General features: G+C 42.0%; 1 protein-coding gene and 1 long non-coding RNA gene across 5 annotated transcripts in view; one reads left to right on the forward strand and one right to left on the reverse strand.

Moving 5' to 3' along the window:
• Positions 1–675: 675 nt before the first annotated feature.
• LOC117517902 lies at positions 676–1,582 on the forward strand. The gene is made up of 2 exons (XR_004562882.1): positions 676–1,415; positions 1,454–1,582. It is a non-coding gene; the product is annotated as an uncharacterized LOC117517902 (long non-coding RNA).
• A 2,245-nt stretch (positions 1,583–3,827) lies between these two features.
• acvr2ab (activin A receptor type 2Ab) overlaps positions 3,828–12,295 on the reverse strand; it is a 92,622-nt gene continuing 84,154 nt past the window's right edge. For all 4 annotated transcript variants that reach the window (XM_034179017.1, XM_034179024.1, XM_034179027.1 and 1 more), the window contains 5 exons: positions 10,957–11,102; positions 10,762–10,876; positions 9,129–9,267; positions 6,221–6,351; positions 3,828–6,101 (listed from right to left, as the gene is read on the reverse strand). In XM_034179017.1, coding sequence (XP_034034908.1) covers positions 5,907–6,101; positions 6,221–6,351; positions 9,129–9,267; positions 10,762–10,876; positions 10,957–11,102 — 726 coding nt within the window. In that variant the 3' untranslated portion in view covers positions 3,828–5,906. The remainder of the gene's footprint in view (positions 6,102–6,220; positions 6,352–9,128; positions 9,268–10,761; positions 10,877–10,956; positions 11,103–12,295) is intronic.

A 12,295-nucleotide genomic window follows, 5' to 3' on the forward strand; every position in this document is an offset into this window, starting at 1 on the left:
CTGACTGCCTCGAAAGATTATTTTTTTACTGCAGATATTAAGCACTTCCCACTGTCGCCAAGTGCTTGCTCACAGGGGGTCGTTTTGACCGTTGGGGTTTTTCCGTAATTATTGTATGGCCTTGCCTTACAATATAAAGCGCCTTGGGGCAACTGTTTGTTGTGATTTGGCGCTATATAAATAAAGTTGATTTGATTAATCAAAAACCGCTGGACTTGTTTTAACTAAACTTACTGAGTAAAATCTGCAATTCAGACAAAAGCAGGAATTATAAAATTCTTGCATTATTCTATTTGTTTGCTTGAATTGTGTCAGTGATGATATTCCATATTTCCAGATGCTGAATATTTAATAATAATACACTGAAATCGACTTGAAAAGCTACAGTGAAGATGCTGGTAACTCTGAATGTTGCATGTTCCAAGTAGAAAAACAAAAAACCCAACAAAAATTAAGATGGCATCAACGTTAGCACCCCGATTAATAATTCCTACAAATTGACACCAGTTTTTAAGATGCGTCCTGTGAAACCGACCCAAAGCCTGAGGAGAAACTGCAGGTCTGCCGGCACCCGTGTTCAAAGTCCCTCGGAGAAAACAGAGTCGCTGTTACCCGTAATCACGGCGACGACAGATACATCCAATTTGCCTGACATCTACAAGAGGAACCCTTATGGACAAAAAAAATGGCACCAGGATGAAGGAGGAAGAACCTCGTCGTCTCTACTGCCCGAGTTCAGACGCGTGACAGTCGAGGATTTCAGAGCGTTTTCAAAGACGCCGTCATTCAGACCCAACAGGAAGTAAATCGGGTCACCAAACGTCCACCTTCATCCTCACAATGTCTCAAAAACACAGACAGTTTGGATTATTTAATATTTTATGGACTTAACGAATAAGAGGTTAAAATAATTGTTATTGAAGCAGAGCTCAAATTAATGCTTTGAAAAGGCCGTTTTTGAAACTGCATTAAATAGACTTTAAAAGGTTTCAAACATGGTGCAAACTGAATTTAAGTGGATTAAAAGGTATTCAGGGATAGACAGAGAGCTCAAGCAGCTTTTGACAAGGTTTAAAAACAGTTCAAATGACATTTGAGCGATTTAATTTAAACTGCTGTGTAATCCACCAGAAAGCGCATCGAAAGAGGAATTTAGCAAAATGTGAGAAACGCAACTCTTATTTTTGGACTTTGACTACAAATGCCCAGTGGCAGATTTCAGCTAAGAAGTTGTGCAACTTTACTTTTGACATACCGAATATGAATGCAGAGTGTGTTTCTTTTGCAGTCAAAACATTATTACGACTTCTGCTGTCGCCATGTTTCAAGTCGCTAGAAACTCTGAAGGTCTGCAGTGCCCTCTAGTGGATGTTTTGTTTAACATCCCTGCCAATGAAAACGACACATGAAAGTATGTGGGTAGCAACAGTTACATTGTTTGAAACGCGGCAAGATTTACAAGTTACGAACAACTGAGGACCAATCAACAAGGTTGGTGTGAAAACACTAATAACTTTAATGAACTAGTACAAAAGCAATTACATTATTTATAACTTGTATAATTTTATATTTAAGTTATTTATTGAGAATTAAAAAAAAGTGCTTCAGGCTTTCAAATCTGAAAAGTTTCCTGATTTTAAGTTTTATGTCTAAACTGATGATCTTTGAAGAGTGGAACCTGAAGAGGTCGCTTTGGGTGCTACGGACATGTTAGTGCGGCGTCGATTTTAGCAAACATTCTGAACTCATTTGATAAATGTGCAAAGTAAGCAGATGGAGGTTTAGGACCAGGAATAAACCAGATGGAGCCTGGATCCAGTGTCAATGTCTGGAATCAGTGCAAAAACCAAACAGAAGCTGACCGCTGGTTTTGAGCACGACGGCACGCGGCTAACGCTCAGCGAGTAGAGATGAGAGCAAAGAGGAGGTCCTTGAGCCAGAGGGGGTGAGGAAGAGGAGATGGCGAGTAGCAAAGATTCCTGAGCAGAAACTCTCAACAGTAATCCAAAAACTGTGCAATCAAACCGAAATAAAAGCCAACGTGAATTCAGTTCTAAAGTCGGGCTGGGTACCTTCAAAAGTCCTCAAAACTACACTTTAAATCCAAACCAAGACTCAGGTCACACACTAGCAATTTCATGTAACTTTAACTTGACAAATTCTGATGAGATTTGATTAATTGGTGAAATGCGAATAATGAAAATGATACATAATTTTAAATAAGGAATTACTGGAGATTAAATGCTCTGATCATGGAGTTGTATAAATAAACCAGAGGGCGGAGTTATCACGTGCCTCTGTGGCGCCATGGATACCGAGGCGCCATTAGCAAAGACGGCAAACAATTAGCTAATTGGACTGTTGGCATACATAAAATTCACCAATGTTGGTTTGTGTATTTATCACTCTATTTCTCTGGGTTCCAGGCGTAAACATACGCTATTTGTACTTTAGTTGTAACAATTACAGGGAAGCTGGAATTAATATTCCATATCACAACCGTGTAGTCCAACTGCTTTCCAAAATAATGCAGCAAACGGCGCAATGCAAGAGTACGTAACGGAATTATAAACAATGTTGTTGTGCAGCTTTATTATCACTTTTAATGTTTAAATGCATATTGTGTTGAGCTTGTATGTGACTTTTTTTATTTGATACAAGTTGCACCTATTTGGATTATGAAAACTTAAAGGTACAGACCGGACAATGATTACAAAATAATGGAAACATGCCGCTGCTACAATCATGGAAACAGTAGAACCTTGTTAAGGGCCCTGCGTCACAGGACTATGATATGACAAACCAACGGTGCCGCAAAAAAGCGAATTTCACGTATCATGAAAAATACACTGTAACAAATGCTGTTTTGTCAGTTATTACGGCGCTTTTTACTTTTTTAAAAATTTTATCTCCATGTTGATTTTAGGCATTTTACACTCCTCTTCTAAGACAGTGATTGTAGCGCAGTGGTAAAGTATCAGTCAGATCGAATTCCGCGAGTGGGATTTATTTACCTATTTTTGACCTCAGGGTTCTGTATTGCGTCCCCTTTTATTTATTATTATATCAACCCAGTAATTTTCACTAATTATACAGCTGGTTTTTACTTTATTTTCCTCCACATCAGTGGCACAATGTGCACACCATGTTCCAGCTGTTTTTTTTCTCCACATTAGCGGCGTGATGTTGGCGCAACACGTTCTAGCTGCTCACACTGTGTTCATGCACGTGCGTGCATGAAACCCTCACCGGCGTGTCGTGCACGACTGTGCGACCGTGCATCCCTCACGACAGCAAGTGGGTGGTTCGTGGTTCCCCATTTTGTGTTTGGTTCTCAGATTTTCTTCCAGTTTCTGCGTCTTTTGTGTTATGTGTGAAGGGGCCCTAACATAAGTTAGCACAGTTGTCTAATTTATTGTTTTACCGGAATCTGTTTAATGATGTGGAAATTATGTTTTGTGTGTGTACATCCGTGTACATGAACATCATGTCGAGCAGCTTCTTGCCCTCTTTGATGATTGATGGCAGATGACTCATGTTGCCACAGTGGCGATATGTGTGCAGTGTAGCGCCATCTAGCTTATCTATTTATGACTGTATGGTTTGGACCAAGATGAAAAATAGAAATTAAGCAAAAATAATAAGATAGAAAATCTGTAGAAACACTTTAGATTGTTTGAGTAGCTAATTTATATATATATGCTGAGGATGAAAAATAAAAATGGATATTTACAGGAAAATGTGTTTAAATTGGACAAATACACGTCTGTAGAACACAAATGGTCTCACTCACGCTCAGGGCTCCTCCGTCTGAAAATGAGTTTTTCATTTTTGTTTATAATGTAATACTTATATTTGGAAACTTTTCTCATACCAGTCGGGGAAAATTCATGCAGCCCCGTCAGAGCTACATGTGAAGTGTTTCTTTGTAGAGAAACACTAAGGTTAGGATTAGGATTAGAATCTAATCCAACATGTGTGAAACAGCAGATCATTTGAGGATGAGGAACGTCAACTTGTGCAGAGAACTTCCACTGACACGCTGGCGAGTTTTTACACGTGTTTCAGTGTATATTTAGACTAAATCTGTCTGTCTGGACTTTAGTGTTAAGTCTTATTTTCTGCTCTTTAAAGCAGAAGAACTGAAGCATCTCAATAAACCAAATTAAATTCTTTTCCAGCTACAGCCATAATTAACAGAATAACTCAGCATGGAAAAACTGTTGTACGTTATCTTCTGTTCTGGAAAACATTCACGGTACCCAGCGACTCTGCTGATACGGGGAGGCAAAAGAAAAAAAGAAAATCACCTGAAAAAGCAAAACCACAAAAAAACAAACAAACAAACAAACAAACACACACACACAAAAAAAACACCACACACACTAACAAGTAGAGCCTGACCGATATGGAATTTTTTTTTCTTGGGGGGGTTGATTTGATACCTATATTAGGGAGTCAAAAATTTACGATACAGATATATATGCTGATATATACAAAATGGTAATTATTCCAAACATTAAATAATCAAAATGATCACTTTAAACATGAACTTTATTATAAATAACTAGAAATATAGCTGACAACTAACCAGTGTACATTATACTGCCTGCGCTCGGATTGGAAGTTGCCGAGTTGCACTGATCAGCATTTGCATAAAATAGATCTTTAGTCTCTCTGGGCCTCACGTAGCTGGTGGCATAGCGACCACTTGTCTCTTCTCACTGTAAAACGCCCACTTTGACTGAAAATGAATGACAGCTGGTCCCTCTGTCTTTTGTAGCTAATGTGACCAAGGGGTGATGGGGTCCCAGCCATGCTTGACAGACTGTAAACAATACTGTTGGGTCGCCTGCTGCTGGACAAACTATGTCCTGACACAATTTCCAAAACATATTTTTCTAGCAGTGATACCAATATTTTGGTGAAAGGCTCATATCGACCGATATTATTGGCCAACTGATATATCGGTATGGCTCTACAACAAAATGGGGGTGGGGGGCAGTGAAAATCAAAGAGAAAGGAGGAAAGAAACGAGTGTGTAATCGAAGCTTTGCAGCTCAGGTGACCCCACGAGTGTTACAGCCGACAGATCTGGATATTGTGTACGAAACGTTATGACCGAAGAGGGAGAATTTAAATTGTCCGTCTGAACTGAGGTATACCTGGTTGAAGGAGGTTTATGGTTTTTTTGACGTTGTAATGCTAAATTAAAAAAAGAAAGAAGGATAGGACCCTCCCACCCCCGCTTCACCCGCACCCCTTTAAAATAAGTTGATTAACAAGTAGTCTGGGTCCATAATACACTATGTACAGCAGCATTACACTAGAAACATTCAGAAGCTGTTGCTTATTGGCAGAGAGAGAGTCATTTCTTTAAAAAAAAAGAAAGAAAAAACACAAGAAAAGAGCAAATGCATTGGGAGCTTGTTGCTCACTTTTTTTTAACACTAAAATGGGCGGAGAGTTCTGTGAAAGCTCTCGATTCTCTGCAGGAAACCCGGCCCTCCTATGTGAGTGTATAAAAACCAAATACATGGAAAAAAGTGTTTGTTGAGTGTCCCAGCACGCACGTGCCATCACACGGAGATGTTGTGGTTTTTGTCACAACATCGTGAGTTGTTTGCTCAGGATGAGAGTTTAAAACGTAATGTTGAAGTATCCTCAGGCACACGAACCAAAATGATGTGGATGCCGAGTGATGCGGTGACACCGGGCGTTTTCTGAACGTGAGGAGCGGCCCGCACTTTGGATTGGGGGAGGGGGACTCGATAGAGAGAGAAAGCCCAAAAAAAAAAAAAAAAAAAACCCCACTCTGCCAACCAACCAGGGTCGGCTCTTCATCCTCTCGCATTGATTGGAAGCAGCTCCAAATCGCCCTCTCACGGTGCTGACTGACTGGTTGATCATAAGCTGGACTCCTTTGGTGGGAGGTCCACATTTGTCACCATGGTGACAACGGCGACGATCTCCTCGGGGCCGATGACGGGCGTGTGGCGCTGCATCTGGCCGATACGTTCCTCGACGCAGCCAGCCGACAGCCGGGCCTCGGCCTCGTGGTCCCAGCAGTCCTCGATGGTTTCGCAGAGCATGGCGAGACCCTGAGAGAAAACCGACGAGCAACGTCACTGGCTGAAAAGTGTTTACAAAATCTTACTCAAGGAATGTTTGGTGGCCCTAATGTCCAGACTGAGGAGATTTTGTGACGGCATCGACTCACCGCGTGCTTCTGCCAGCAATCTCGCAGACAGGGGCGCAGCTTCTTGTGGACGACCACCTCCTGCATGTCCTCCAGAGACGGATGCTGGCCCACCTCCTCCTCAAAGGGGAGCATGTACTCGTCCACCGGACCTGTCAACAAGCAAACAGAAGCTCTGCAAGGGTTCCACCTCCACCAGCCAACACAGGAGGGCAGAGCTTATGAGCACACTTGGGTTCTCTGTGGACTCTAAAAGTAGTTTAGAGGTTACAGTGGAGTTTTTATGGCGAAGTAGAGCAAGATGAGCAAATTAATGTCCCATTCTCCCGTTGATGTATCCCAGATCACATCTGTGGGAAAATGTGATCTTCACACGTCGGTTTGTCACGATTCTAAACCGTGACTTTTTAGGATGCACATTGATGGAAGTGAGAATGAGGCCTTAGCTGGTGATCTAAATGTTCCTCAAATATTGTGGCCTTTCCTTGAATGCAGACTCAAGATGAAGGAAACAAAAGGCCGTGAGCAGTGTACAGTTAAGGCCCCAACACTCATGGCCAACGCATTGACGTTTCAAGGCCAACGCTTTAACTTCTGAAGGTCAATGGTTTAACCCCACAAGGCCAACACTTTGACCCTTCAAAGCCAATGCGTTTACCCCTGAAGGCCAACGCTTTGACCCTTCAAAGCCAACGCGTTTACCCCTGAAGACCAACGCTTTGACCCTTCAAAGCCAACGCGTTTACCCCTCAAGGCCAACGCTTTGACCCTTCAAAGCCAACGCGTTTACCCCTCAAGGCCAACGCTTTGACCCTTCAAAGACAACGTGTTTACCCCTCAAGGCCAACGCTTTGACCCTTCAAAGCCAACGCGCTTACCCCTCAAGGCCAACGCTTTGACCCGTCAAAGCCAATGCGTTTACCCTTGAAGACCAACGCTTTGACCCTTCAAAGCCAACGCGTTTACCCCTCAAGGCCAACGCTTTGACCCTTCAAAGCCAACGCGTTTACCCTTCAAAGCCAACGCTTTGACCCTTCAAAGCCAACGCGTTTACCCTTCAAAGCCAACGCGTTTACCCCTCAAGGCCAACGTGTTTACCCCTCAAGGCCAACGGTTTGACCCTTCAAAGCCAACGCGTTTACCCCTCAAGGCCAACACTTTGACCCTTCAAAGCCAATGCGTTTACCACTGAAGGCCAACACTTTGACCCTTCGCAGCCAACGTGTTTACCACTGAAGGCCAACACTTTGACCCTTCGCAGCCAACGTGTTTACCCCTGAAGGCCAACGCTTTGACCCTTCAAAGCCAACGCGTTTACCCCTCAAGGCCAACGCTTTGACCCTTCAAAGCCAACGTGTTTACCCCTCAAGGCCAACACTTTGACCCTTCAAAGCCGACGCCTTTACCACTGAAGGACAACACTTTGACCCTTCAAAGCCAACGTGTTTACCACTGAAGGCCAAAGCTTTGACCCTTCAAAGCCAACGCGTTTACCTCTGAAGGCCAACGTTTTCACCCTTCAAAGCCAATGCGTTTACCCCTCAAGACCAACGCTTTGACCCTTCAAAGCCAACGCTTTAACCAGGCATTAAAGCAAAATAAATAAGTAAAAAAATCTATGACTGAAATTTTTTTGGGGACCACATCATAAGCTGTTCACCATCTACTTTTGTATAGAAATCTTGTGGCGATCGCATCCTAGGATTTAATGTAAAATAAGGTGGAGACAGTTAAGAAACGAGCAAACTGTTACTCCTGTTGAACACATATTTCACTCACTAACCATTGCTGCTCTTTTCTAATGCAGCATCATATTATAGAAAGACTTTAGCCTGCACATTAAATAATTCAGGTTACACACATTTTAAGGGGATGGCTTTTCTACAGCTTTTAATTCATTCAACACCAATTAAAATCTCAGGCCTGTAGCCAGGATGGAGAGGGGAGGTTCTCTCTTTTTTTTTTTTTGTGAAAGTGGACTTCTGTCAGCAGGGGGTCTGGAGGCCGCTCAAGGCCCCCAGTAAAGATTACTAACCACAAGAGAAGTAATTATTTATTTTCATATTTTTGGCTTCCCTCATCCTAACTGACCTGATTTTCAAGCTAGAACCCTAAACAGATCCAGTAATGCTGAGGTTAGACATGACATTAAGAAAACATATTGGAACTTTAATCAGGAGGTGTTGTGAAGGGCACGTCTCCCTCACAACACCCTCTTTCCATCTGGATGCACCCCTGGTTTGCAGTCTAAGCAGGAACAATGAAGAATTTGTGTATTTATGTGGAAAGTGCAACCTGATTGAGAGGTAATAGATAATAGATTTTATGAGCGCGTTTTATGCTATGTTGTCCTCAGAAAGAAAGAGATTTTAGACATTTGGGGGGGGGGCAACACTTAGCAATGAAAATAGCAATGAAGAAACTATTTTGAATTGTACCTAAGTTGTATTTAACAATAACAAAATTCTGTATCTTGAAAAGGTTTTTACTTTTCTTGAGATGAACAAAGCTTCGAACCTTCACTGCCAAGGTTCAGAAAAACAAGGCCTTAAAGCCCAGACTGAGCATCAAGGCACAACCCTAGCCTCAAGACCCTGGGACAGTCTGAGGAGGTCCACCATCTCAACTCATTTACATCTTCAGTGAATTCTCAAATACTCAGGTTTTAGCTACTTTATGATGATTCTGAGTAGAGAATTTAAAATTTAACAAACCAGATTTCATGACATTTGGTGAAAATGCTGCATCTGACCTCTGAAGAAACCCTTAAATATATTGGGGTGGATCTCCGCGAAGAGAAATTTTAAAATAATCTCACTAACCAGCTGCTTTGTGTCTTGTAGTCTTCTGTGTCTTGTATTACTGTCCTCTTCTACTTGGAGCGAACTAACTGCCTACGCTTACTGTTGCACTGAGGGTTCAGTCTCACCGTCTGCTGCACTACAGCGCGACGCCAATTCCCACAGGACAAGGCCAAAGGCGTACATGTCGATACGCAGGAAGGAGTCCCGCTGGAAGTTGATGGCGCCCTCCAAGACTTCAGGAGCCATGTAGCGCCTCGTTCCAACCTGCAAGTTGGAAAAGAAAAGGTCAAAGGTCAGAGACTTGAACAGACCATCCAACAGAGACAGTTACGGGACGGGGAAGAAACGGCATGACTCAGCTGACAGGCGGGCTGAGGCGGTGAAATGTGACGCTCGCCATCGATGGCTGGTGCCGCTTAGTATGCAGGAGATACACAACAGGGGAGCGGCTCAAATGACATTATTTCAGCACGGTGGGCATTGCATGTTTTTATAAAAGATTCTCAGTCATGTGAATTTGACTCTACAGAGAACGTTTGTGAGGTAAACACGCAGTTACAGCTTCAACGTGACGACATCCTCGTCCACTTCACAAACCCACAAACATGCAGATACAAACCCCAAACATTTCTGGACTTTCCAGACCCGTCCGTCCACATTAACTCCACCTCTGGTGCACACTGCCACCCGCAGGTCTTAATGGGTATTTCAGAGGTAAGTCATGAATAAGCTTGCCATAGTTCTATTTACTTTTCCCTCCATTGATTAAAAAAAATGCCTCAAACTCCAAAAGAGATGAGCTGAGTAAACAGCAGGAGATAAATAAATTTAAATTCAACACTTAAATTACATTAAAAACACACTTTTAGGCCTTTTCCACAAACAGGAAACAGGTTCCGTTCTTGTTCCCACATTAAATTTTTCACTTTTAAGCCTCCTTTGACTTCCTATCAAACAATCATATTTTGTAAAAGAAGCCCAAAAAACCTGCAGCCCCATAACGTGACTTACTTTTTTTCCTGCAAGTTTCGTAGAAACTCTCAAATATCACAAACAAGTTTTTGCGCTCACATGAGGTGGTTTTTCAGGAAATAAAAAAAAATAAAATAACTGCAGCTATTACAGGTTACAGGTCACATGACGGACACAAAGAGTCACGTAACATTCTAAAGTACATGACACAGTATGTGTAAGAGATGACGTTATGGCAACACTGGATTTAAAATAAAAAAACAACAAAATGTCAATATTTAGCGGGACTTACCGTTCTGTTGCAAAGACTACAAGTTCTTGGAACAGCCTCGACAGAATCACAGTTATCACGAGAACCCAGAAGTCACATGCAGTCAGTTAACGGAAACGCTGTCATTTTGTTATTCTGTTTTGATGACCCGCTGAAGATATCGCTAAACGTTGGTGCAAATCTGTTAAAGTCTCTTGCTGTACTTTAACACGTGCTGGTCATTTTGATCACCGTGGCGATGTAAGGTTGTGAATCCTTTACTTGAATACTGAGGAACAAAATTAGTGGTGCTGAAAAAAAAAAATGCTTTATATGTCTTTTTTTTTTTTTTTTTTTAAATCAAAGGGACACCTTTGAGAAACCATTTAAAGTGTGGATTTTTTTTCTTTTTAAAATTTTTTAAAAATCTAGATTAAATAGACTTTCTGATTCACAAGGACATCGTGTTTGTCACCGCTCCATTTCTTTTTAAGTGTATTCAGTGGTGCAGCTGCACGTCGTCGATGGCGTCCTACCTGTCCATGTGTGTCTCCTGCTGATTTTCCTGCCTCAAACTTCAGAGCGAGGCCAAAGTCAGCGATGCAGGCGGTCAGATTGCTCTTCAACAAAACGTTCTTACTCTTAATGTCCCTAAACACCCAAAACACAAGAAATGAGAATATCCCCTTCAATCCATAAGATGTCTTAAATATGTGTCCTTGACTGTGCACCTGTGAGCAATGGAGGGTTTGTGTCCGTCCTTGTGTCCGGGGATGTCTTCATGAAGGTAGGCCAGGCCGCGGGCCGCTGTCTGGGTGATGTGGCAGAGCTCGTTCCACGACACCACGTTGGCCTTCAGGTAGTCCGTCAGCGAGCCCTGAAAGACAAACAACAGAAAATACTCGCACTGTGAGGAGTGCCGTCTTACCTATTTATTTTTTTAAATATTGGCTAAGTGGTTGTCAGTCCACCCAACAGGAGACATAAGCATGGAACTGCACTTGAGGAGAAACAAAAGATGTTGAAAAGACAGAGTTGGTCTTTTTTGAACTTTGTCTTGTGTGACATGTAGCCATTTCAAAGTCTGTAGTCGTGTTGCTTTTAACGACATATATACGTGCAGGGGATTTGGGAATAGATACCACACAGTGGAACCACCAACAGGGGCCGTGTCAGCCCTGAAAATGTAACACTGTGCAGACATGCATGCAACAGTCCCTGCACAGGGCATCTGCTGACAGCCAGTTTTTACAGTTTAAAGGCAAATTTATTGGCAAATTGGTAAATTTATTGGCAAATTTATTGGTAAAATTACCTTAACATTAACAAAGAACTTAAAATAAATACTTCGAGAGAGTTCCAGCTCTGTAGAGGGCTACATGATAATATATGATAATAATGTCCATTTTATAATTAATTTCATATTAATTTAATAATCAATGAATAGCAACAGGTTCATAATTTAATAAAGATGTCATGCTGTGATATTAGGTTTTTCCACTTTTGTCAGCCGTGGGCCTTTTGAATTGTCCTAGTGAGGGAAGCCACCAACATAAACAGATTATCCTGCACATTTCTGACTTAAAATGACACGTTATTGTAAACCTGTCTCAAACAGGGCGCCTTCAAAGATGTGAGTGACTGGTGAGGAATCACACTAGTGAGGGAAGCCACCAAGACACGTATGACAATTCCAAGAAAAAGATGACCCTGCACTTCTGACTTACAACTAAATAAATAGAATATTGTCATGTTTTCTTGTTTAATTATGAAATGACAAATGTGTGGAAATTCAAATATATGCATGTTTGTATTAAACACCTTCCAGATGGGCCTCAGTTATCAGCTAAACTGGTTATTAGAACACACTGGAAGTGTTGTTCCAGTTATGAAGCGATCCACAGTGAAGTCCTTTTTGTCGTCACCGCCCTGAAGCAGACATCCTGCATGTGCGCTGCTCTCGGTCAGTCGCGCAGCGCCGATAAATGTCGTCTATTCATCCACGTGTCATTGTGCCGTTTGATCATTGTGGTTTCATCTTTGTTTATTGCCGGAGCGTTTGCTGAGCAC

Source organism: Thalassophryne amazonica, chromosome 1, assembly GCF_902500255.1.
Source record: "Thalassophryne amazonica chromosome 1, fThaAma1.1, whole genome shotgun sequence".
In the NCBI taxonomy this organism is placed as follows: domain Eukaryota; kingdom Metazoa; phylum Chordata; class Actinopteri; order Batrachoidiformes; family Batrachoididae; genus Thalassophryne; species Thalassophryne amazonica.